Source organism: Pavona decussata, unplaced genomic scaffold (assembly GCF_977016875.1).
Source record: "Pavona decussata unplaced genomic scaffold, jaPavDecu1.1 SCAFFOLD_37, whole genome shotgun sequence".
NCBI classification, from domain to species: Eukaryota; Metazoa; Cnidaria; class Anthozoa; order Scleractinia; family Agariciidae; genus Pavona; species Pavona decussata.
Genome location: NW_028145459.1, coordinates 1,931,918 through 1,959,608, shown reverse-complemented (window position 1 = coordinate 1,959,608; position 27,691 = coordinate 1,931,918). Strand labels below are relative to the sequence as shown.

The following is a 27,691-nucleotide window of genomic DNA, read 5'->3' as shown; positions in this document are numbered from 1 at the left end:
TGGGGTTTTCAGGGGCTTGATCAAGATTCATGTTTTGTGTGTTTGGCAAGCCACGTTGCTGATCTTTGCGCGCGGAGGTATGTATGGGCACGGTAAATATTCTACTGACTGACTGTCAGTGTGACGGTGCTAGGTGGTTGGTGCTCACAAGGTTGCCATGGTTACCTCCATTGTGGTCGCCCCTTCTACACTTTTGGCTCAACCTCCCTTCTTGGCACCAGTTCCCAAGCTCATCAATTGTCGATGATGTTAATTTCCCATTATGAAGAATATGAAACTCAAGTACCTGAATCGAGCTGAATGCAGCAGGAGATTTGGCGCTTGAAAGACAAGTTTTTACAACATCATCCAAGAGCTGAGTATAGTACAGCTCCAGTTCATGGTACAGCTGGACAAAAAGATCAAGCTACAAACAAGACAACAGTTTACAGCTCAATAGTATAATAATATTATTATGAAAGCTTATTAAACGCTGGACCATTGGATAATGAAGTTCCAGAGTGTTCATTGGCTTAGTGGCCATCATCTTCCAGGGTCTTCCTTGTAAAATGAAATCATCGACATCTAGCAGTATTTTTTGGTTGTTTTCGACAAAACATGTATGCTACTTGCAGTTGTTGGATATAGGATGATTATTGTCAACTTGGTGATACACAACTCATTGGCTATCTATCATCTCATATCCAACATTGAATAGTTGTTAATTATGAAATTGACAAGGAGCTAATAGTAACAGATGACTAGCCTTGGGGTGAGGTAGACTTGCCTTAGGTCGTCTTCTTATGCGCCGAAAAACTGACCGGCAAGCGACAAGGTCGCCTAGGGGTAAGGTGGCAATCTGTTTTACTAATTACCCATACTTGATTACATCCTTTTGGCTCACATTTATGAAAGCCAAACTTTTCATCTAGTGTAAGAATATCTTATAAAAAAATAAATAGCAAAAATGGGACGAGTCTAACTACCGCCTTCGTAACGTTTTGAACTCTTTTCTTGTAAGATCTTCAAGCAAACAATATACGGTTACATGCTTGCCTCCTGTGAGGAGGCAAGATGCGCTTCATGTAAAAATAAGGGACTGCTTGCCGGCAGTCTAGTCACTGCTAAGTTCAGGCTATATCTCAGCCTCAGGTAAGCAAAAACAAACAAACAAATGAACACTAACTTTAACAAAACACAGGACAGGAGGATCCTTTTGTGATAAATTCATGCAAATGTTAAGTTCTAGTTTGCAGTCCAATTAAAGATCATCAGATGGTAGTCACCTAAACAAAGTTTCAACTCAATAACAGCATTGTTACCTACATTAAGTATTCTGAATTCCATGGTTATTTTCCAGCAAATTGGTTCAATATTATTTGTTCTAAGAAAGCACAAGTTTATATTCAAAGCTTACAGTGTTGGAATTTCTGCTATTCATCATGATTTGGCAGAGAATCCCTGCAGCTGAGGTTCGTCCACTGTGTATAGCTATTATAACCAGCAATCGAAAAATACTGGAGACACTGTAAAAGGCAACAAATAAGACCATAATATTCAGGTACAGGAGATGCAAGATGATGAAGGCCCAATAAGTTTGTCACCTGTTTGCAGGATCCACAAAACGTGTTGATCTGCATTGACGTACAATGTAAATGACTAATGGATTGAAATGTTTCCATTAACCATCAGTGCTTCCAACAGAAAATGCATACTGCCTTTTAAAGTCTGTAATGCTTTTATAATAATAATAATAATAATAATAATGATGATGATGATGATGATGATGATGATGATGATGATGATGATGATGATGATGATGATGATGATGATGCTGCTGATGATGATGATGATGATGATGATGATGATGATGATGATGGGATAATACATTTCTGTAGCACTAAAACCAAAAAATATTGTAAAGCACTACTCTAAAATAAAAATTCAGCACTACAGAAAAGTATAACCAATCTCTTAAGTTAGATGTCAGTGCTTGAATCTCCTCAATGATGCAGAACCACAGTTTCTTTAGAATTTAACTCCTCAAGTCTTACATGTATGTGATTCAGTTACCATACATGTACATTTTTCTTTACAGGTGCATCTTATGTAATAATTCATTTGACATGTCTGTGTGAAGTTTGTCCACATTTATTCCTCTGGGGAATGTTAAAGCCAAGATCTCTTTCCATGTATTATTTAAAATAGTCACAACTGGCCGTGGGTGTAATAATTTTAGCACTGATTAATTATAGTTAATACTAAAGCATCTCTTACTTGTTACCATTAGAAGCCAGTAGAGCCTTGCACAAATGTTGTGAGTGACAGGTCATTGCTGTGAGAAAATCACTCTCAGTCTGGCTTGTGGCAACTTGTGATGATATGGGTGAGTTTTTGTAGAAGAGGCCATGTCTTTGAAGGGCAATCTCTTGAAGTCTGTTTAACAACAATCCCTGAAGAACAACATCTCTTTGAGATCCGTGCTTTTTAAAGGGACTATACCAACTTTATTTTGGAGCACAGAGACAAACGTTTATAATTTTTATGTACAACGAAACTTCATGAATAAGAACCAAAAACTAGTGGTCCACTTCAATTATTTTAAGTGATAACTACTAACATCAACAAATCTGGATCCCCCTGCTAATACAACAACAGCTCATTCCCTCATAAGGTAAGAAAAAATGAACGTTGATGACAAAATATAAAATTATCCTAGGTAAGGTGCAGGTGTGAGGGAGTGGAATAGATGGGGAGAGACAATAGCAGCCACTAGAGTAACCAGATGACAATACTGTTTTCAGCAAAGACTCAGACAGTAAACTTCATTTAAAGTTGATAAAATCACTGTGTTTTTTTTTTCAAGGCTGTCAAATGGCCTCCCTTAGTAACATGCTCGTAGATTATGTTGCACTATAATCAGTTTTTTTTAGTTAAACTAATCTCACCAGGGTAAGAACAAATGTTTTCTGCACTTCAGCTTGGGTGGTATCAACATTTACACAACCTACAACAGATAAAGATGATTGCTACTAACTGTACAATTAAAAAATATATGTATTTCTTTATTGAGTAAATTAATGCCACATGAGATCAATGATTGATATATATTGTATATGTACATGACTTGTACAACTTACTCATAATCCTGATCATTTTAGGCACATTGACCACCAAAATTTCTGCACTGAAAGAGATGGCTAATACAAGATCCTTTATTTGCTAATTAGAATCTTCAACCTTATTTTGTTGTTCTAAAATTAATAGTCACTTCTACCTTCTGATTCCTGACAGTTTTTAAGAAGAAACTGGAAAATTTCAAGGGCTCCTTCGCCGGTATTTTTGATGACATCAACAACTGAAGACACCAAGCTGTGGAATGAAATCAAGAGCAAAGTTTTATGGACTTTTCAAGTGTACCCTCTATTATAACACAAAGCAATAAGCAAAAACATTTGGCAGAACACAACTATGTATTTCAACTGTCCTCCATGGCGGGCAAGCACATGTTTTTCAGTCATGCGCACAACACTAGATGCATATACAATACCCTCGTGAACCCCCCCCCCCCCCCAACCAGGCTAAAACTTTAACCCCACCTCCCTGTCCACTTGACACACCACTCCCAGATGACTTCTAAAATGTGCAAAGCTGTATGACAAGGAGCAAAACAGCAAGACACAAATATTATGTTCTTTTACTCTGAGAAAAGTGTTTACCGTGCTTTTCTTCCAGTGATCTGAAAATTCCCAATTAAGATTTTTGAACAATTGCCAAGCATAATGTCTGTATTTGTTCATTATGAAAAAAAAAAGTCTACTCTACCTCATTTTCTTTTCTCCTCTTTTCTTTGACTGCTCAAGCAACTGAACAAGAACTTCTGGCGTCACTGCATTTAGACATAAAAAAAAATTTTACAAGATTTGCTTTAACTTAAAATAAACTTTTAAAAAGGCAGGATATCATATGGCATATATAAAATCTGTATAACAATGTTTTATTTCTGATTCATAGAGCATTTTAGTACGATCCTTTAACTATTACTGGTAATGTTTTTTTGGTAATTTTTATTTTTTTTATGTAGAAAATTTCCATTTATACAGGGTAAAGGTAAGGACACACTGGGAGCATTAAAGTGGCCCTCACAGCTGAAGCTTAACTGATCAGTTTCTGCAGCATGAAGCAACTAGGAGTATTGCTACCTCCCCCCACCCACCCATCCTGGATGGGATGCTAATCCATCACAGGGTTTAATACCCAGTAGCATGGTGGCAGTAGTCATTTCCATGTAAAAAAAATACCTGGGTGAAGAGAGACAATGTGGCGCAAATTTCTTGTCTAAGAAAACAACACATCAATGAAAAGACCAACCTACCCTCCGATAAAAAAAAACAGCGTTAACTATTGCACCACCGCGCCTCCACAAGGACCCCACTGAAAACTGCTTTTTGTGACAAGGGCTTCACTGATCTTTTTTTGTTAGTTTTAGTAACAAAGTAACAGCACAAGGAAAATGGAACATAAAACCAACAGATTCCACTTACAGAAATCAAAGAACTCTTTTATAGTCCCCTTTAGTAAATTGGGTGATAAAGTGGCAACATGCAGAAGAAATGGAAGAGTAGCCAACTGCTCCTCTGCTTCAAGAGTGGACTTTGAAGAACTTGAAATACTTTCCTTGAAGCAACAGCACAAAATAATTATTAGTTTGCAACACACAGAACAAAATAATTTTTTTATTATAATAATTTATTGACATTGAGAGAGTTGTTAAGTGATTGGCTGCAAAATCTAAATTGCTCCAAATAAGCTCTGTTATATGACATGCATGCACAGACTAGATCCATATCTGATCGTGTATTAGTACATGTATATGTGTATAATTTATCAAACAAGCAGCTATTGCTTTTGGCACACTCTGATTGGCTATACATGTATATACCCATGCAAACTCCAGATAAATTATTTTTAATTCCTGGGTTTCTGATCCTTCCAATTCCAATTTCTTTTTGAGCTTATGATACCAACTATACCTTTGTTTTTAATTTTCCCTAGAATGCAAGGTTTCTTACAGTTCCAACTCAGACTCCACTTCTGATTCTGTTGCTGGACAGGTGTGAAACAGCCCTTATCAATAACATTATTGTACTGTCTATAATATGACTCAATGATCATGGCAGCCAAGGTAGTTAATGCAATCATCTAGGAACGACACCAGTTGATACAGATGAACTTTGCTTACATGAAATAAAGCCAGTAGATTGCTCTTGATCTCCTGAGAATGCTGAAGGGAGAGGTAGGTAAGGACTTGTACCATGGTAGGGGTCATGACAGATGCATCACCACCCCCACCCCCAAGGGAATAGCTTGCTGTGTACTCCTTCAGTGCTGTGGACAGCAACTTGGGAATGAAAACCTCATGAAAATGAGACCTGCAAACAGAACAGGATAAAGAGGAATCAAAATTAAATTATTACATGTATGTTTTGAAAGCGACAAGATCAACGGGTGAATGATCCAGATTTGCTGAGATCACGATTGTACATGTAATAAAAATGGTTGCCTGTCACACTGACCCTAAGAAATTATGATTTATCACTAATTTGCTGAGAAAAAGGATGTTTAAAGTCAAACCAATCAGTTACATTCATTTGTCCTTTACATGTAAATGCTGCTATTTGAAAGTTTGTTCCCTCACAAATTATGTGGTGAGAAGTGTCTGAACACTGAGGTCAAATAGTTTAAAGCACAAACTGACCTGCAATTTTCAGTTAGTAATAGGTTCATTTGAAATGGCTGGTGTCTTCACCTTGTACCACTAATATACATACCCAATATGAGCCACAACCCAGTCCAGATGAGGTGAGCTGTTCATAGCTATTTGGAGAAGACACTGAACACACACATCAGCCTGGCCACGAGCAACTCTATTGGAAAACAATGGTCACAATGTAAAGCCTGATAACATTGACATCCTAACTGCTACTGTATATGTCCTAACACTTTCAGGGCTCGAGACTAACGGTAGCCAACTAGCTACAGACTGGTAAAAATTCAGTTTTGGTTACTTGGAGGTTTTGTGCTTTCACTAACCATTTTGGCTACTTGTAAAATTGTACAGCACTAGAAGGCTGCACAGAAAACAAAGATGAAAATTATTTTAATTAATAATCACAAGAGCAAATCAAGAGAATGGGACCTTCATTTGGCACCTTGTTAACAATTGAAGGGCTCCGTGGAAAAAGGGCGTAAGTGATGTACCAGTAGTCCCAGGAAATAATATTAAATAATTTTAAAAGTCTTGTATTTCCTAACACTAAGGAAACAAAAAGAAAAAACAAGAGTGTATAAGTCAGAATAGCCAGTTTTAACTTACAATTTTGCACTGCAGTGTATTGCAATATCCATTAACCGCTGAACAGCAGGAAATAACATCCACTTATGAAGACCCTCACTGAGCGACATGGTGATACTGACTCCTACAAACAAACAAAGAAAACAAAACATGCAAGACACATTATTGCATGAAGTATTAATTTTCTCAAGGATCTAATTTACACTGTATTTCAATCTGCAGTAAAAGGTTTTCTTAAAAAAAAAATACAACAAGAGATCTCTACACTATGGCTCAATTGACCACGTACATATTACAAGTAGGTAAATATAGCACATTATTACATTTCCTCAATTATGCACCTTCTCATGACTAAGCACCTGAAGAGTGAAAATACATAAGAAACAGTGCACAGTAAGGGATTTAATACTGTATAATACATACGTAGTTTCTATATTTTAGTTTGTATTGTAACTCTGTAATTTAGCCTTACAGGCTGCAATGAGTTCTTAATAAATGGTCATTATTATTATTATCATTATTATTATTATTATTATTATTATTATTATTGTTATTATTATTATTATTATTATTATTATTATTATAAATTTGAATTTGCTTCATATTTATTGCTAATGACAGTGCAGTGTAAATTGCCTGTCTATGCTGACTGATGTTGAAAAGGCAAAATAAAACACAAAATTTGAAATAAGTGTTCCAAATACTTGTTGAGGAACAATGGTACTATTTATTGTAAAACTATAATGATACCATGTACAGAGTCAACATTTACTAATTGGGGCCATTTCAAGCATCAATTGGGTTACTCGCTATTTATGCAAAATTTCTTCTGATGCTCTAAATAATTTTATTGTCCACAAAGAAAATTTATTGTTAAGTTATACCACTCAGTAATTTAAGATTCCTGCAACTCTGAAGTGACCGCTCATATATTTATGCTGACAAAAATGCACTTTTTTTAGATGTCGATTGAAAAAAGTAATCAAAACTTAATTAACTTGTAAGTAAACAATAATTTTATTATTTTGACATGCTGATATTTGGTGAACATCAGTCATGAGACTTGTCAAAGTTTATAATTATTATTTTTAAGCCAGACTACTGTACCTCTTCTTCCATTATTTCTTGTGACAACTTGCCCAAGAAGATTTAATGACCACTGCAAAATATCATGGATAAAATACATACAACATCACTAAAGCTGTATTTTACAGATACCACTGTACTTAATAAAAATATAAAAATGAATAAGTCTGAGTAGCACATGTAGTTTTATTATAATAGTCAAGGTAATTAATTATATATTACTCTTCTTAGACAAACAGCTTGTAAAATTCTTTTGTTTCCTGACAAAACAGTCTGCAGACAATGTTTCATGTACACTGCATGATGTATTACCTGGCAAATAAGCGGAGCCCAGGCTGTGGGATTATTATCAACAAATTTGCGAACAACTTCACTGACATTCTGAAGCGCTGATGTTAACTCTGGATCCAGGGCTTCGGGATGGCCTGTGATACCTGCCAAAAATAAATGTCTCATAAAAAAGCACACCAACAATTAAGAGTGCCTGACTGTAACTTTCGAGAATCGCTGGCCAAGCTTGAAAAATCGAAACTCCTGATAATTTGCCTGAAGTTTACTTTTGGGGAACTATCTTCGAAAATATTATTTGAATGTTCTGGAAATTTTTAGTTTTCGAGAATTTTGGAGAAAACGAAATAACGGGTTTTGCCTCATTAATTATGCAAAAATCTCACTCAAAATTAGCCAAGTTCAATACGCTTGTGTTGAAACAGTACGCAACGCTAGAAAGCGAGGTCGGTTTTGAATAAGAGCATAACTCACCTACTTTCTATTAATGGGACCTATGTAAACTTTCGTAGAACTATGGAGGGTTTTATGGCTCTTTGAAAAATTGACATTTTGAGGAATTCGCGATGAGGCGAAAATTGAGTAAGTTTGAAGGTTTAAAATGCATCTTGGTATGTCAGGTATCGACTCGAGAGGAACATTGTGATAAAGCTTGGGTCTTCGTCTTTAATAATACGAAATAAAAAATCTGGGCAATCAATGCACGCGCTGACGAAAACCAAAGTTAGCGAGGCTTCGTTAACAAATTTGCATAATTCGCAACTGTTGAGAAAATGCTATGTTGTGAAGACTCGGTGAAAACATTGACCCAGGCTATCTTTAAATGGTTATTTTACCCCACATTGCATTTGTCTGTTTCTCTCTCTTGTTTAATAACGTGGTAGAAAAGGTCTGGACAAAAAATGCGTGATCGGACAAGAAAATATTCGTCAAATTCTGGTGGGAAATTTGCATAATGCAAATCTTCCAATAAATTTTTCTGCAAAGGAATCTGATTGGGAAGGTTTCGTTAAGAGACCATTTGACCGAAACACCCCACATAAAAGGAGTCAAAACAACGTTTAAAAATTCGATTTTAACCAATTATTGTCGAATCTTAACCTTTAAATTAATAGTGCCAAACTGATACTCGCTATTGCGTTACCTGCGTCACGTCAGTAGCTGTCGATATGTCTTAGAATGTAATGCCCACAAACCAACTTGTGCTGCGAAATTGTCAATTACAACAACTAGAAAAAAAGACCTTTATTTACTGGCATATGAGTGGTTTTGATAAAAATAAAACGTTCACATGACACTTGAATCACGTTTAAAAGATACATGCTTGTCAAATGAGATGCGAAAGTTGGACATAGGGTCGGTCAAAGTGAATATAGTTTAATTAAATCATGGTTGTTTACCGGAATGCATGCTTTTTCAAATAGCTAGTCCAACCCTCTTCAGTGGCCTTCCAAATAATGATCACCCAGAATTGGGTCAGTCAAAAACTTTCTCTGTTCGTGTTGTTTAATACTGTTCCTTCGCAAGTGACTGAAAAACAATGTCAGCTGGCACGCCATATTTTAACGTAATTACTGGTATGAAATATCACACATGCACGGATACACGCTTCAAAACCTGTGTGCCAATTTCCGTTTAACAAAATAATAACCTACCTACAGTCCACATTGGCTGTAGGGCATGCATTTATCTTTGTCGAATGTCAACAACAGAAACACGGGTATCTCAGTGACACTGTATACACGCAATGTCTACTGCATACATCACAGGTAGCCGAAGCTCTATGACCTTTGTTTGACCTTTATATTTTGATGTCACGATGAGTGTTACGCAATGGCGTAAATTATAAGGGTTTGCATGGGAATTTACGAATGTGTTTTGGAGTCGAAAGTAAAGGGCATGAATTGAACAAAAATTGCTTACCTTGTCTCCTTGATCTCTTGCCAGTGTTTGTGCGCCATATTTTGGCCATTTTAGTACGATTCCAGTAGGTTTTTAAAGGTTTGCTGAACAATTTCCTCGCTCTATATCCTGCTATATATGTCCCCAAAAGGTTGGTCACTTCAGTAGCAATAGTTTTCGTTGCAACGTCAACAATGAGGTCAGTATAAAGTCTGAGTCGCAGACAAAGGATGCGGACCACGGACTGGGTACAAAAGAGAAACTAAAGTAGGCCGACGACTTCGGACTACGGACTACGGACTACGGACTACTGACTGGGTTTAAAGGAGAACTGAAGTCTGAAAATCATATCTTTCTTGTATTCATTCTCAGTAAGTTTAATATGTATCAAATCAAGTTTCGGTAGTTGTTTTTGTCCCTTTATTTTTATTTATTTTTTTTTTTAGAAACAAAACAAGGACTTGGAATAAAAGGATCTTGTGTCTTATAGGGGGCCTCGATCGATGGTAACGGTCGGTATGTCGGTCGACTGATTGTCGATATCTGGGTCGATGTATCTACCGAGTATCGGTCGATTGTCGGTCGAGTAGCGGGCGAGCGTCGATCGAGCATCGGCCGCTATATTGGCGATGTATCGACCGATCATTGGATCACCTTCGGTCGAGAGATCGACCGACAGTCGGTCGCGATAGCATCGGCAGTGTGTCGGCAATACATCGGTGAACCGTCGGTCAAGTATCGGTAAAGTGTCGGTCGATGCATCGGCCGATACTCGGTCGACACAAAAAAGGAACGAGGATTTTGCTTTGTTCTAAATCGGTTAAACCGGGACACTACGGTGTATTACGCTGGCATGTTTTTGCGCGTTCTATTGACCTAATATGGTAAAATGATGCAATAGTGGAAGAATAAAATGAGATAACGACAGACTATCGACTCGCTATCTGTCGTTATTATATTGGCCATCAACTGATATGACGACCGATATAGCGGTGCGCTATGTACACGAATGTCGATCGAGATAAGGACGAAGTGTCGAAAAAACATATTGATAGAATATTGACTGGTATATCGGCCGATACTATCGGCCGGTAAGCGGTGAAATATCGATGAAGTATCGGTGATGTGTCGGTGAAGTGTCGATGTATTGCTATCTATATCGGCCGACAGCCACCTCGGTCGATACGACGACTGCCAATCGACCGAGTCATCCCCAATCATCGACCGAGTAGCGACCGAGGCTCGACCGAGATATCGACCGTCAGTCGACCGTGAATCGACCATTACTATCGATCGAGGCCCCCTATAAGACACAAGATCCGAATAAAATAGTGAGGATCGACAGTGCAAACATAAAATCTTGCTTTATCTCAGCGAAACAGCTGGATTTTTAACACGCGCTGAAGAGAGCCGTCATTTTAGTTTTTAGCATTCATCTCAGGGTTCGATATGGTGAAAACTGGCGTGATTAAATGCGCAAAAGGATGTTTGATGATCATGAACGTGATCAGCCAATGAGCCCACGTTCACAATCATCTAGATGTCGTACATGGACAAGTATGCAGTAGACATTTCGTGTATTCAGTGTCACTGAGATACCCGTGTTTCTGTTGTTGACATTCGACAAAGATAAATGCATGCCCTACAGCCAATGTAAACTGTAGGGCGTGCAGTCAGTCCATAGTCCGTAGTCTATAGTCCTCCTATCCTAATACGAACTTTATGCTCACCCCGTGGTCCGCAGTTCGTCTGTGACTCGTGTTTTATAATGACCGCGTTGTTAACGTTGCAATTTATTTCAAAAAATACTATTGCTACCAAACTGACCACGATTTGGGGGATATATATCTATAGTGGGATACCGTATAGAAAGAGGAAAATTTTCAGCAAACCTTTAAAAACCTACTGGAATCGTACTAAAATGGCCAAAATATGGCGCACAAACACTGGCAAGAGATCAAGGAGACAAGGTAAGCAATTTTTGTTCAATTCATGCCCTTTACTTTCGACTCCAAAACACATTCGTAAATTCCCATGCAAACCCTTATAATTTACGCCATTGCGTAACACTCATCGTGACATCAAAATATAAAGGTCAAACAAAGGTCATAGAGCTTCGGCTACCTGTGATGTATGCAGTAGACATTGCGTGTATACAGTGTCACTGAGATACCCGTGTTTCTGTTGTTGACTTTCGACAAAGATAAATGCATGCCCTACAGCCAATGTGGACTGTAGGTAGGTTATTATTTTGTTAAACGGAAATTGGCACACAGGTTTTGAAGCGTGTATCCGTGCATGTGTGATATTTCATACCAGTAATTACGTTAAAATATGGCGTGCCAGCTGACATTGTTTTTCAGTCACTTGCGAAGGAACAGTATTAAACAACACGAACAGAGAAAGTTTTTGACTGGCCCAATTCTGGGTGATCATTATTTGGAAGGCCACTGAAGAGGGTTGGACTAGCTATTTGAAAAAGCATGCATTCCGGTAAACAGACATGATTTAATTAAACTATATTCACTTTGACCGACCCTATGTCCAACTTTCGCATCTCATTTGACAAGCATGTATCTTTTAAACGTGATTCAAGTGTCATGTGAACGTTTTATTTTTATCAAAACCACTCATATGCCAGTAAATAAAGGTCTTTTTTTCTAGTTGTTGTAATTGACAATTTCGCAGCACAAGTTGGTTTGTGGGCATTACATTCTAAGACATATCGACAGCTACTGACGTGACGCAGGTAACGCAATAGCGAGTATCAGTTTGGCACTATTAATTTAAAGGTTAAGATTCGACAACAATTGGTTAAAATCGAATTTTTAAACGTTGTTTTGACTCCTTTTATGTGGGGTGTTTCGGTCAAATGGTCTCTTAACGAAACCTTCCCAATCAGATTCCTTTGCAGAAAAATTTATTGGAAGATTTGCATTATGCAAATTTCCCACCAGAATTTGACGAATATTTTCTTGTCCGATCACGCATTTTTTGTCCAGACCTTTTCTACCACGTTATTAAACAAGAGAGAGAAACAGACAAATGCAATGTGGGGTAAAATAACCATTTAAAGATAGCCTGGGTCAATGTTTTCACCGAGTCTTCACAACATAGCATTTTCTCAACAGTTGCGAATTATGCAAATTTGTTAACGAAGCCTCGCTAACTTTGGTTTTCGTCAGCGCGTGCATTGATTGCCCAGATTTTTTATTTCGTATTATTAAAGACGAAGACCCAAGCTTTATCACAATGTTCCTCTCGAGTCGATACCTGACATACCAAGATGCATTTTAAACCTTCAAACTTACTCAATTTTCGCCTCATCGCGAATTCCTCAAAATGTCAATTTTTCAAAGAGCCATAAAACCCTCCATAGTTCTACAAAAGTTTACATAGGTCCCATTAATAGAAAGTAGGTGAGTTATGCTCTTATTCAAAACCGACCTCGCTTTCTAGCGTTGCGTACTGTTTCAACACAAGCGTATTGAACTTGGCTAATTTTGAGTGAGATTTTTGCATAATTAATGAGGCAAAACCCGTTATTTCGTTTTCTCCAAAATTCTCGAAAACTAAAAATTTCCAGAACATTCAAATAATATTTTCGAAGATAGTTCCCCAAAAGTAAACTTCAGGCAAATTATCAGGAGTTTCGATTTTTCAAGCTTGGCCAGCGATTCTCGAAAGTTACAGTCAGGCACTCTTAAATGTCCTACGTCAAGCCAGGATGGCTAAGCATCTGGTGAAAGCTTCTGTGAGAATATCTTACCCTCAACGCAAAGAAATGCTTCCTTTCTCTGATCTCAAGCAGCTTTTTGATGATTGAGTTCACATAAAAATAATGAAAATTGTGCCCATGGGGTAACCTTGTTTTAATAAATTGTTAATGTTCACAGATGGCATATAAATAAAGAAAGCAAAAAAGTGAAACTGCAGAGTGCAGGACTATGATAGCTTTACAAAACAAGGGAAAAGTTGTGTATGTTTGAATCATGGAAAAAAAAATAACAATAATGATTTTACAATAATAAAAATAAAACTTACCAGATAATGCCTGTCTTTCTAACTCTACAACATATTTCTGAACAGCTTCATGAAACACATCACAGAGCTGCTCTAAGACAGCATGCCTGGCACACGGGAGGGAATGTAGCAACACAATGGCACACTGTGTCTTCTCCACATTTGATAATACTTGCCCTGATTCATCTGTGCCACTCAAAAATGACTGTAATTGTATCTTTAAATTCTAGATTTTGAATAAGAGAAAAAAGCTTAAGTTATTGATTTGCCTGATTACATATCTGTCACATCTTTTCCCTGAACCCCTTCCCACTGCTTCTATGCCACTACCCCCTCCCTCCCTCCCTCTCCACCCCCACATTACATATCTGTCTGTATTACACTGTACATACCCTGATTACATATCTGTCACATCTTTTCCCTGAACCCCTTCCCACTGCTTCTATGCCACTATCCCCTCCCTCCCTCTCCACCCCCACATTACATATCTGTCTATATTACACTGTACATACCCTGATTACATATCTATCACACCTTTTCCCTGAACCCCTCCCCACTTCTCCTACAGTGTACACCACCACCCCCTCCCTCCCTCTCCACCCCCTAGGCCTCAACCAAACCTGACAAGGAAACATCAACTGGATAATTCATAGTTTATGGCAGACAGCAAACCTGAGATTCGTACTTACGTTTTCTTGAAAAAATTAGTAGTTCATAGATGAGAATAGTGCAGAATAATTCTGATCTCTGATGCTAATGCAAAACTACTGAACTTTACTGAGAAACTGAAAAGTGGAAAACTGAAAGTGGCAAACGTAAAATTAAACACGATCACATGGTTATTTCTGCCGTTTACCGTTTGGCATAAGCGTAATTCTAAATCTCGTTATTGACACCTTACTCTGGGTACGCCCTCGAGGTAAAACACATTCCACCTCTTTGCATTTGCAAATTCCAGGCATGGTGAATATTATAAACATGAGCTAATCCTTCATTCCCAGACAATCCCCGACTGTATATGATATATTAACTCCATGTTACGCCTAGGACTGAACAGGTACAGTGAAAATGGACACGAAACTGCGATAAGCTTATCAATGAATGAATGAAAGGCAGGCATGCATCATACACGTAAACCACTAAATAAAAATAATAATGACATTTGAAGCAAACGACCTGCCGGAACTAGGACAAGGTCTAGCCTGAATTGGTAAATATAAGCTCTAGTGTATCAATTTGAGCTTTACTAAAACAGATTTAACTGTTAACACCACTTTTAAACAGCTGAAAACATTATTTATCCCACCTTCGACTCTTCCGACAACTTGTCCGCCATTTTCTATTTTCGGCTAGTGCCCAGTCTCATCCCTCCGTGAAGTATTACCGCATGCCAACAGAGGGCTCATGTTTCATCAGCTGAACCACTGAACGGTGAACGGTGCAATAATAATTGCAAGAGTACCTACTGAATATGCTGAAAATTTAATTGTTTTATGAGCGTTTTGCAGCAAGATGTGAATGAAAAAGATGTGATTCAGCGTCCATTACAGCAAAATTATGTTCCGTTCTTCGCGAGTGCTACAAATCACTGCGTTGCTTGCGTTGTCTTTCGGCGCTGGGACTGTTCTCTACCTTGCAGCGCGATATTTGAGAAGAAAGCGCCGCGAACCCTCAACAGGGAAGAGCTCCTCTTATAATGACCGTCCCTTGAGAAGAAAGAGAACTGTTACTTCCGGTAAGATTTAACGAACTTCTTCGATGTTTACCCCTTGTATAAGCTACAGGAGGAAACATGCAGAAACGAAGTTCCCAAAACTTGACCATATGTAAGCTTACATGAATTATCGAGTCCTCAATCCACTACACGTATTTAAGACTGAACTTTGAACGTCTATACGTTTGCATTGGTTTTATACTGAAAGCAATATAGTTTTAACTACCTTAAAATTGAGTAATTAAACTTAAATTTCCGTGACTAAGCTTATAATATTTTAAAGTGTTTACAGACAGAATATCAAGTTTGTTGTAAGAACAACATGCTTGTACATGAACAGTGGAAATTCAACATCGTACACCTTAAGTTTGTTGTTTTATGTAAAATAGATTTGATGTTGACTGTGATTTAATTTAGATGTTGGGCAAAACAGATATTTGTCGTTAAATTATGCCAAATGTCGAGGTTCAGTATGGTTGCTGTGGGAGCAGGTTCTATCATTAAAATATTTGCTTGTAATTGTTTACAGTTTCCAGCAGAACTGCTGGTGGCACTGAGATAAATTACAGTGCCATGCATTTAAATAAAAGGAATAATAAGCTGGGTTAACCTCTGAGAAAATTTATGAACCTATAGTCCAGACCAGGTTAGACTCAGGCCTTTGAAGTTTTAAATTTCATTTACATGTAATTAACTCTCAAAATATCAACAGTCTAAGTTTAAGCTGTTATCTCAGTGTACCTGTCTGAGGTTGCCAGTGACCACAAAGTATATCTTTTGTTTGAATTTATTATGATGGAAATTTCAATGATGCTGCGTATACTGTAAATCTTTACAGTACCACGGATGCAAAATTGGTGTACAAGACATCAACTACACATAAGTTAGGAAAGATATGCATAATATTTCTCTGCAGAACTTTTTTTTCTATGAAGAATCTGGGAGCCTTAAATTGATATGACAGAATTTTTTTTTCTGCTTGGTCAGATCTTCACGTTGTTCTTGAATGTATGAAAATGAAAAAAAAAATGTCCCCTTGATTTTTTTCCTCAGGTTTCATATGTATAAAAGCGTAAAATTTAACTTCCGATTGTGATACAATACTGTGCAAGATTGGGGACTGGGATAGTATGGCTGTGAGTCAATGCAGAATCACTAGTTTAGCAGTTTCCATCTTCCTCAGTGGTTTTCATGTGCAGAGGGAATGCTCACAATGAAACAACTGAGGAATAGGTAAACCGCAAAAGTAATGATCCTGTATTGGCATCACAGGTGACGGTACTATCCCTAGTCTCCCCTCTTCATGTTCATGGGGTTAACACCAAAGTTTTTTGGCAGGAAAAGTTATCTGCCAGATAGCAGCTTTCCTATTGGACAATGTTATCCGCACTCTTTGAACAGCTGGGGCCAGATAATAAGATTCACAAACCACTTAACCACTACTGACAACTCCACACAATTGCCAGGAGGCTTATTATTTCAAACTTATTTCATACATTATCCTTAAAATTTACCTGCTTAATACTCTGACCAGCCGGGCCCGTTTCTCGAAAGGCCTGGTAACTTATTGGGCCCGATAAGTGTCTTTGGTGATAAATGTTTCTCAACAGAAGTCAATTTTTGTTAGCTTTGAATATTTTTTGAAAATTCTAAGAAAACTTTGGCCAAGTACCATGTCTGTAATCACTGTGTAATCGACGAAAAAACATTTCAAAATATACTTATCAGGCCCGGTAAGTTACCGCGAGTTTCAAGAAACGGGCCGGTCTGACACTGTAATACACACACTTTTTCTGGTCCCAACGGTGTCAGTTAAATAACAGGGTTCGACTGTAAAAGTACGTGTGCATAAAGAGTGCCATGAGGTACATTAATTTAGCTCACATATATTATATATCCATGGGTATAACTATTACTTTGCTGTTTAAACATATAGGTAGCTCAAGAGTTTCTGTTGGTGAATCATCCAGACCAAAGGGTGCCAGCTTAGAACAGGAACTTATTTTCCGACGCCATGCATCAAGTGTTAGATCTCAAACTGGAAACATGGATGATGTTGTTATAACTGTGAATGGTAAACACTTTAATTTTTTTTGTAAATTTAATAATTAAATCTGCTCAGTATTTTCTTGTGTAAAGATCAGTCATTTTTGTTTCACGGTACAATTTACAGCCGTGAACTGTTGTGATAAAAGACACAATACATTAATTTCGGGTATTCTTTGGCAAAACATTTTACTTTCGTGGCAGTTCCCTGTGTCCATAAAAAAAATTCTCAGGGTTGCAAAAAGTTCTGGCTGCCAGCGAAAATTGCCACCTACTTCTCTAACTTGGCCGGCTGCTCTGCTTGGCAATTTTTTTTGTTTAGCCTGCTAGTTACTTGCAAAAGACAACTGTCTTCTTTGGGATGGGTGATTCCAGAAAATATGCCAATACCCTATCACCAGTGATGTCAATTTTCATCTCGCAGTTAGATACTCCTGTCCCTCAAATAATAGTTACTGAAGTGGCATTGCAACGTGGGAATAAATTACAAGTAGATTAGGTTAGTTTTTTTGAGAAGGTCTGCATGATCAGTGAAGGCTTTAGACCAAGAAACTGATCTTTTCCAGGGTCACGTATTGTTTATTTTGATAAGTTTTAATAGCCTCTCTAAGAAATTATTTTTCTGGTGCAACACACAGATGGTAGGATTTCTGAAGACAGTGCTGTTGACCTAATTACAGATGAAGAAGAAATCATAGAAGAACTCATTAAGAGAGGTATTATAACTTTCCACTTTTTTCTTACACTGTGCTTTACTTATTGGTCTTACAAGATTTTTTGTAGTACATATTTATGACATTTTCCTTACATTGGCTTGTGGAGATTTTATCTGGAAAGTGTGCTAAGTTTATAGTTAAAACTGAACTTCATGTACACCTGTATCTGCTGTTATTATGCACAAAAGCATATAAAAACTATCGTTGGGTAACAAATTAGTTGTATGTACATGTATAAGGTGTGCTGAAGAAGCCAATCTGTGACAGAAAGGGCCTTTAAAATTTAGAGGCTGTCAGTTTAAAAGAATGAGAGAGAGAGAGGTCAGAACCACTTGACCCTGTCCTGAGCAATTTGTTTGCAGTTATCAGGGCTGATTCAAAACCAAGAGCACACATGCACATTGCATGTTTGATTTAATTCTGTCAATAATATGATTTAATCAACACCTCTAAAAATCCTACAACAGGTACAGTGAATGAACTTTGCTGCTGTTATAAGATTGAAGCTATCACTGTTTTTTGGATAAACTTATAAGGTGATAAAAAAACAACAACTTGCTATCAGTCAAATATTGATTGATCGAGGCAAAGTAAAAATAATTTTTAGTTTGTCTTGATCAATCAATTATTGTTTGAGAAAGTGGGATTTTGCAATAAACAGTAACAAATGGGTACCGACTTTCTGTTTGAAATTAAGTATACTAAGAAGTTGTTAGTAGTCACTGTTTTGAGATGGTGAGAGGTTCAAGAAAGCAGGCTGCTTTTACAGCCATATACATGTTACTGGATTTCTTATAGTTTGTTCTCTGACTGCCTTCCACTGTATCACCTGTAGGTGTGGAAAGCTTTGAAATGGCACTAGAACACTGGTATGAAGCTGCAGAGTATGTGATGACACGACAAGCACAAAGTAGTTCCCAGGATGAGAACTTGTTTTTCATTTTTGAAGCTGATGCAAAACTCAATGCTTTGATTGGTAGCTCTAGAAAACTGCGAAGAGTTATTGAACAGTATGATCTTGCTGTGACATCATTGCCACGCACACCAAGTAATATGTTGACATGGATTGATGACGAGAGTCTGCAGGAACAGTTACAGCTGGAAATGAACCAAGGACTGGATGACAATTCATCTGACACAGAGTCATTTGTATCGGCATCTGATAATGCACAGTTAGAGGTAACATACATCATGCGTGTAGTGGAACATGTGTGGGTTTATTGTTAGTTTTACTTAATGTACTTTTGTTTGTTCTCAATTTATGTGGTAATGAATCTGGTCAAATTATAAAGGAATTATAAGAATTAAACTTTAATTTGTTTTGCTTATTTTTGTTTTGGTTTTGTTTGTAGTTTGATGATAGCGCTGATGAGAGACTTGTGAATGAATCACACAAACTTAAGCTGTTTAGAGAAACTGTACTGAACACAGCTGGCAGTCACAGGTTGGTATTGGCTCTGAATAAATTTCTCCTTAGACAAGACACTACACATGTGCAGCACATTGGGTGGTTTGGGTAGTCTGGCAAACGAGTAAGGAAATTTTTAACCAAATATAAGGGGTGGTGTAGTGGTGAAGGATAGATTCCATGAGGCTAATTGTTACAACGTTACCAATAATTATTTATTAACGCTACGATAACACTAGTACACCACATGTGGCTATACCTTACATGACAAATTGCAAATTGTTTGAACTGAGGAGCCACATCATAGAGTAAGTAGGTACATTGTAGACTGAGATCGAATGATCCTTGGACTGAGTGTAAGTTCTGAGAAGGACTGTTGTTGCATGGTGATATGGACTGATGTTTTGGTATTTTATGTTCTTGGATATTGACCTGATGGGTCATCAAAGTCATGATATTATTGGTTGTTGGTCAGTTTTGCTGTGATGTGATATGCCTATTGTCAGTAGAATTAGTGAATTTGTCTGCATTGTTTGCCTGCATCTCTCGTTGATGTTATCAAAAATTCAATAAACCACTTGTAATGACTCTGCACTGTTGCATGTATGATTTTAGTTATTGCTTAACATTCACTTTTTTTAGTGTACTAAGCTTCTGAGTTATGTCTAAGGTACAAACTTGCTCTTAAACATACATGTAAGTTTGCTTCATTTCTGTACAGCCACCTGGAATTTTATGTGTCAAGCCTGCAGTATTACATCCGTCATGGAATTCAATGCCGAAAGATAAGGTAAGGGAACGACTACAGTTTGTAATATTTGTTCTTGACTTAATCTGCTGTGTTGATTTGAAATTTCCATCATCTTTGCGCTTGTGACATTGGCAGTTACATTGTATAGGATATTGATTTGTATTTGTAAATTTTTAGTTTACATTTTTCTCATCATCATCATCATCATCATCAACATCATCATCATTATCTCAATGTCCAAGGGCACTTTGCAGTCCCGATTGATATTGGTGTGCATTGTGTTGTAGATGTTGAAAAAATATTAAATTATACACTCTGACAGTATATTTATTCTCAACAAAAGCTTTACAGGATCATGCACTTTTAATTACTTATTTCTTACTTTATTTTTAAGAACAAGCATTGTAGGCTGTGAGAGTGACATGGAGTTCCTTGCAAAAGTACACTGCATTCGACAGGCATCAAAGGTTTGACAATAATGATTCAGGTTACTTTTTCACACCTACATAAATATTATGTAAGGCCAATAAATTCTTCTAAATATAAAGATTAAAATAGGACACAGCCATATAAATGAATATTTAATGTCTACAGTTTTAAAAATGCTTTATGCATACAACTTACTTACACTGTACAGTGTATGCTTAAACCCCACCCTACATTCAGCTTAAAAAAATTATATGCTTTTTACCTGATTGTGTATTCTTAAATATTCAACAAGAGGGCAGTGGACATTCAGATTTTTTTTTTTTTTTTTTTTTTTTTGGCTTCATTGCATGTTTAAGTGCTGTTGAATTGCTTTGTCAATTTAATAAAATGTTTCCTGTTCCATTTGTTTTACAAGATGGTGTTTGCATCATCTGAAACTCGTCAGTGGTTTATTGACAGTGGTCGGCAAGCTGTTTCTGCTGTTATTGAAAGTGCAGGCAAGGTAAAGTAAATAACTTCATTTGTAAATCTGCACGTTTATACATAAAATACTGATTACTTATCAGCCAGACACAATTGGTGCAACATTGTTTTAGTCAGCTTTTCAATTTCACCTGCCACCGAAAATAAATATTGTACAGTGTAGCATGCAACACTATGCAAATTCAAAGTAGAACTACTGTATGCATGCAGTATGCACAATAGGTTGCGCCATGTTCCCAGACCTTTATTAAGTTATGTCCTTTTTGAATAAATACATGTACTTGTATATCTAAACATTCAAACGTAATAAATTATTGTAACAAATATCCTCTTTTTAGCTAAACTTATTGCTTGTTAAGTTGTTACTGGGATCAAAAACATTGTATATAGCACCACAATTTTCCACTGTGCATTTTACTCGTAGCCTATAATCTTGCACAAATAGAATCTCACAGGATAATATGAAAGCCTTTCACCGGGTGTCCTACCTGTAAAATGTAAAAGATTCTTGAAGTTTGTGAATGTTATAATTTTGTTGTGTTCTAGCTGCCTTTGAAGTAAATAAGTTATAATTTGGGTAATGTTTGTGTCGAAGTGTGCTATTGACATGACAATGTTAGTATCAAATGAATGTTAGAAATTGCAAAGTATACTGTAAAGCAAAGGATACTATACTCTTAACAGGACCCATGTGACTTTCAAGCTGCATTTGATGAATTAGTGGAGTACTCATCATTAACCGACAACTGGAAGCAAATTAAGGAGGAGCTCACTGGCAGAGGGGTGCGACTATCATGATGTTGTTCTATTTTTATGCTTGTCTGCCTGTTGTTGGGTTATCCATTGAGAATGGCCCTTTGTAGGTGGAAAGAGTAAGATGATCTTGCAAAATAGCCAGGTTTGAGACCCCAGAAATTTAAGAGCAGGCTTTCCTGATAGTTTGACTTTTGGAAAATTTAAAGATTTTAGTTGGAATATTGCTTCAATAATAAATTAGGGATAATAATTATTATTTCTAGGCAAACAATAACTTTTGAAAACCATCTTCTCTGATGTGAAATGATCATGCTTGTGTACAATCATATAATATACCTTTCACTTTGACTTTGTTGTTGTTGGTTAAGAAGGTGAATGTCTCGTTAGTTGAGAATACATTCTAACTAAAACAAAAATTAAACATTTTATTGAAAATGTTTTAAAATAGTGTATTGATCATGCAGTCCACATTTAGGGCTAAATGACATCTTATTCAGCCCATTGCTTTGTGTCAGTACACATTGTTCCCCTCATCTCTAGAAGTAAACTGATACCTGAATGACCTAACATGCAGTCATGCACTAATAATAATGTTTGACTGAAAACTGCTGTCCATAGCTGTACTTAAGAGTTAGTCTCTTCCCCTCATACTTGTGTGTTTGTGCAGTCATGCATCAAATTTGTTTTGATTTATATGTACTACAATTGTTTCAGGTAACCCACCTGTCATTTTATGACGTACTGTTGGACTTTGTGCTCTTAGATGCTTTTGATGACCTAGAGACCCCACCCTACTCAGTAGCGACAGCCGTTCAAAACAGATGGCTGTCAGCACGGATCAAAGAGACTGTTAGTATCAGGGTGACACTCCAGTCCTTTATTTTGATCAGACTTCTGCTTCTTGGAAATTTTTATCCTAGTGTGTGTCACACAATCCACCAGCGTACAGTAGTTATGTAAAATACTTACATGTAGGGTTTGCACTGCATTGTCCTTTTCCAAGTCAGTCTCAAGTCAATAGGAAATAATAAATAATTTCTAACTCTGCTGCTGTTACATGATGAGTTTGTTATAAGTGTTCCAATAGCTTGTCTCATTTGCATTGCCTTATTGCAATCAAGTTTGGAAGCAAGACAATTTTGTGCAGAAGTAGAAAAATGTTCAATATGACCCCAGCTCCACTTTTCACTGAATTAAAGAATTATTATAAGACGGAGGTCTACTGTTACCTATACAGACGACTTCCTAGTTTCTGATTTTACCAACAAATGGAGTTAAAGTGTTCATGCCTTGTCAATAGGACGTTATAATGTGTCTCATGTTGTGTCATCCTTGCCAGGCTCTTACGACAGCTATATGGGGTGTGCTAAAGGCCAAGGCCTCTTATCTCCAGGTAAGTACGTACAATACCTACAATTTGTTTTGAAATCCTACGACATTTTGAGGTGTTGTACATCATAATCATATCATAAGCAAGTTGTTAAGATTTTATTTACGGTAGATAATTTGTATTGTAAGCTTGTTGTCAGCATGTTGCATTGCATGCAACAAAGTTGTGCCATCTAAAATCAGCCTTAACGATCTTCTGTATGTTGGGGGTGGCGTGGAATGCAAAAAATCATGGACTGTTAATGCAGTATATACAGTTTTAGGTCATTCATTTCCTCTCCTTCCCCTACTGTTAAGCTGCTGGAAAATTTAACAGAATTCTGGTGTAAGCTTTAGGGCCCAGTTTTTCAAAGCCCGATTAAGCTAATCCTGAGTTAAAGTGAATATTTGATTCGAGTTCAATAACTAATCAATGAAGTTTTTTTCCAAAAGATTTTTCTCCTTCAGTTTTGGCTTAGACTTTTCTTTGGCATTAGCTTAAAATGACATAATCGGGGATTAGCGTTAATCGGCTTTCAAACAACTGGGACCTGATGAACTGGACCAGCATTCGCAGTAGTTCTTATACTCCTGGCCTATTGATAAGAACATGGCCTTATATTTTGCTATATTTAGGATTTGCAACGGCATCGTTACAGTTAAGGTACTTGTTTAATTATTATTGGAAGCAGCGTGGTCAAGTGGTCAGGGCGCCAGACTTGAAATCTGGAGGTCCTGGGTTCAAGTCCCGCTCTGACCACTAGCTGGAGTTGTTTCTCGGTAGCCCCGAGTTCAACTCCTCGGCCGCGTTTGTAAATAGCCAGCTGGTCTGCCTCCTGTCAGTTGGGATTTTTAACCATGTTATTTTCAATTTAAATTATTTCTTTGTGCCGTTAATGCTCGGCCCCACTAGCACTTGTGCTATAAACACTGCCGAGGGTAAACAAAGGTTATTTATTTATTTTTTTATTTTGTTACTTGTTTCCAATCAGGATCAGTATGGCTTTATGGCGCATTTCTATGTTGTTGCTCAGTATGTGTCCCCTGTTCTTGCTTGGGGATTTCTTGGAACAGATGAGGAACTCAAACAAGTCTGCGAGTATTTCAAGGTAATGCATGGCACTTGTAATATTTTCTTTATATTCCCAAACCTCGTTGATGGACATTCATTTGTCGGTACTTAGTGGCGAAAACCGCAGATATGAGTTAATGCAATGATTGAACTGTTGAATATACTGTTTATTTATTTATGTTACTCGTGATTACTATCAAAGTCTATCAATCACGGCTTCCTTTCTTTAGTGGCATTGTAAATGGTTTGAGCGCAGGCTTCATATCATAATTAAAGGGGAACTGTGTCACCTATTTTAGTGTCACTTTGAGTGGCCAAAAAACATATTTGAATCGGTGGAATCGTTAAAATAATGGTTCATTTTTTTTTTTTTTTACAATAACCCTACTAGTGGACAGAAACTAGTTTTAGCTATGTTTGGCTGCGGATGGCTGGGATGGAAATGGATTACAACTTGAAAATTTTGGCCAGTTTTTTCACGTTCTTCTTGTGTATTTTAGAGAAGGCGCTAAAAACCAATTATAGTTAGTTCTTCCTTGTAGAAATCCCTTAATATTTTCTTCCCGGTGTTCTAAGAGCAATATATCATGTTAGCAGAAAGGTTTTTCGTCAAATGTTAGAGTAGTTTTGACCAAAATACTGCCACATTGCCGTGACAGTGGCCCTGTAAGTCAGTTAATGACTGTTGGGTGAGTATAGTCAATAACTTGCGCTCAGGTTGTCAAAAAGTCAGTCAATGTCACTAACAACAGTTCTTCTCAGTTAGTTACACTCACCATGAATGGGAATTAAGGTCAATTAAGTTTCCCCCTGCTGCTATCCCGCCATCTTTTAGCTTTTTTGTTTTGTTTCTTTCGTTGTATAAATGGTTAAAGAATCATTAGACCATTAAGCTTGGTTTACACGTACGACGCAAGCATAAGCATAAGCACAAGCACAAGGATGTTTACACGTGCGACAAGCATAAGCATAACGTGACATACGCAAGCGCAGAAGCAGTCGAGATTTGATTCCGACATGGCGGAAAATGGCAACGCATGAGTAACTAGATTGTACGCTGACAACTTGTCACTGTTTTGCATTTTCCTTTCCTTGCGCTTATGCTTATGCTTGCGTCGTCCCGGTTTACACGTACGACGCAACGACGCAAGCATAAGCACAAACACAAGAGAATGGAAATCGCGCTTATGCTTGCGTCGCACCGGTTTACACGTAGGTTTCTTGTGCTTATGCTTGCGTCGTACGTGTAAACCAGGCTTTACAGTGCGACGCGCCTTACCGTGGCCACCCAACACTTTTTTTACAAGTTAGCCAGTCAGGATATCTTCCTCCTTGTTCATAAAATACAAATACGGCAATTATTCGAATAAACGCCGCGGCGTATATTAAATTTTTGGTACTTAAGATGCGGCGTTTATTTGAGGGCGGCGTTTAATGATATTTTTACTTGTCCCTGCGGCGTTTATTCGTGGGCGGCGTTTGTTCGAAGGAGGCGTTTATTCGAATAATTACGGTAGACATTGTTTCAATAATTCGTTGTTGTGTCACTTGCCTGTTGCTTTCCAACGAGGCGTGACCGTTAATCAAATAGGAGGAGGCAGCGTGGTCCAGTGGTAAGGGCGCCGGACTTGAAATCTGGAGGTCCCGGGTTCAAGTCCCGCCTCGGCCACGCTTGTAAATAGCCAGCTGGTTTGCCTCCTGCCAGTTGGGATTTTTAACATGTTATGTTTGATTTGATTATTATTTGTTTCCTGTTATTTCTGAGTGGAATGCCTGTAAACTAGCTTTGGGTAGCTAAGTGCATTTCCACTATAAACAAAGCATTTATTTATTATTTTTTTTTATTTATTTGCGTATCGTGATTGGCTAACTTGTAAAAAAAAGTTTGTTGCCTGGGTGGGCACGGTAAGGCGCGTCGCACTGTAAACCATTAAACCCGACATACTTTAACTGCGCTATAACTTGAGTAAAGGTGAATAAAATAGAATGCAAACCAACGTACCTCCAGTTTCGAGGCCAGGTTGTTCTGCTTCGTGGGTTGGGTCGCGGTTTTTAAAATGTGTACGCTAGCAGGGCTCAAGAGTAACGTTTTAGCTCACTAGCCACTGGCTAGTAACAGGTCTGGTTTTACTAGACAAAACAAACGTTTCATTCACATGTGGCGAGAAGCAGATTCTGCCATTTGTCACTTTCATTTGATAACAGGAGAATTTGGAGAAGTGAATCGTTTGTTTCCTTTTGGCTGTTTCAACTTATCGTTTTAATCAAAGCAGTGAAGTTTATGAAATCTGCTGACATGTAGTCTGTTTTAATTAGTTTCACTTCTCTCGATTCGCGTAAATAATTTTCAATTCTGACTGACCTTGCAGTGCCTTACAATTTTTACTAGCCAAAATGGCTAGTGAAAGCGCAAACGTACTAGCCGAAACTGAATTTTTACTATTCAGTGGCTAGTTGGCTAGCGTTGGTCTCGAGCCCCGGCTAGTACAGCGGTGGGTATTTTACGTGTCACTTCTAAGGGTAGCTAACACATGGAAGTAATGACAAGAAGCCTTAGCTAATCGAGTTTGTGTTTGTTTCACTTTAGAGTCACATCCTTGGCTATATCCAAGATTTGTTTGACTTCAACACCTCTGATTACTCATCAATGGAAAGCTTGTGTGACTCCATCGTCAGACTAGCCAAGGAAAGAGGAGAACTCTTATTAAGAACTCGTGTTGATAAAGCAGAGATGCTCGAAACCAGCGATCCCGCTTTTGTTGATGTGAAGAGCTTAACTACCCAAGACCTTCAAGCAGTTGAACAATGTTGAGGAATTGCACTGTGAACTTCGGCGCGCTGATTTCGAGTGGTACACTTGTTTGCCAAGATTTCTTTTATGAAATACAGAGCTTGGTAGTCAAAGAACTTCAAAAAGTCAAAAAAGAAATTGTACAAGGAATACTTGATGAATCCTGGTAGTCACATTTTAATGTATTGTATGTATACGTTGGGCTGATAGTCCTAATTTACTGTGTACATAATTATAGATTTGGGGCTAAGCTCTGAAACGAATTTCGCATTATTTTTGCATACATACTGTTGTAATATTTGAGGAACTCAACTTGTAAATTGTGCTTTTATTTAGCTAAAGTTTATCCATTTGGCCATTTTATGGGAGGGAAAAAGCCCGTTTAAAAGAATTACTCAACATGTAGTTTTGTTTGTCAGAGAAATGGATTACGCAGTGTTGGACTTTTCCTGGATATTCTTTATTTAAGCGGAAATCTCTGTAATAGCGAGATTTCTTGTATTAAAAAGTATTGTTTAAAAAAA

At 37.5% G+C, this 27,691-nt stretch overlaps 2 protein-coding genes across 3 annotated transcripts in view; one reads left to right on the top strand and one right to left on the bottom strand.

The window, feature by feature from the left end:
- LOC146483969 (integrator complex subunit 5-like) overlaps window positions 1–15,078 on the bottom strand; it is a 23,357-nt gene extending 8,279 nt beyond the window's left edge. The window contains exons 1-14 of one of the 2 annotated variants that reach the window (XM_085105294.1): window positions 14,940–15,078; window positions 13,655–13,859; window positions 7,733–7,854; window positions 7,442–7,493; window positions 6,356–6,458; window positions 5,811–5,906; window positions 5,222–5,411; window positions 4,524–4,656; window positions 3,805–3,868; window positions 3,251–3,351; window positions 2,928–2,986; window positions 2,257–2,432; window positions 1,397–1,505; window positions 287–406 (exon numbers count right to left, since the gene is read on the bottom strand). In XM_085105294.1, the coding sequence (XP_084961420.1) occupies window positions 287–406; window positions 1,397–1,505; window positions 2,257–2,432; window positions 2,928–2,986; window positions 3,251–3,351; window positions 3,805–3,868; window positions 4,524–4,656; window positions 5,222–5,411; window positions 5,811–5,906; window positions 6,356–6,458; window positions 7,442–7,493; window positions 7,733–7,854; window positions 13,655–13,859; window positions 14,940–14,969 (1,560 nt within the window). In that variant the 5' untranslated portion in view covers window positions 14,970–15,078. The remainder of the gene's footprint in view (window positions 1–286; window positions 407–1,396; window positions 1,506–2,256; window positions 2,433–2,927; window positions 2,987–3,250; window positions 3,352–3,804; window positions 3,869–4,523; window positions 4,657–5,221; window positions 5,412–5,810; window positions 5,907–6,355; window positions 6,459–7,441; window positions 7,494–7,732; window positions 7,855–13,654; window positions 13,860–14,939) is intronic. The other variant, XM_085105296.1, reaches the window with a different exon arrangement.
- On the top strand, window positions 15,056–27,691 carry LOC146483968 (mitoguardin 1-like). Its single transcript, XM_085105299.1, has 13 exons — window positions 15,056–15,368; window positions 17,284–17,421; window positions 18,032–18,109; window positions 18,945–19,288; window positions 19,462–19,553; window positions 20,239–20,307; window positions 20,663–20,735; window positions 21,113–21,199; window positions 21,865–21,963; window positions 22,651–22,785; window positions 23,276–23,329; window positions 24,297–24,413; window positions 26,964–27,691. The coding sequence occupies exons 1-13, from the start codon at window positions 15,191–15,193 to the stop codon at window positions 27,186–27,188; spliced, it is 1,689 nt and encodes a 562-aa protein (XP_084961425.1). The 5' UTR covers window positions 15,056–15,190; the 3' UTR covers window positions 27,189–27,691.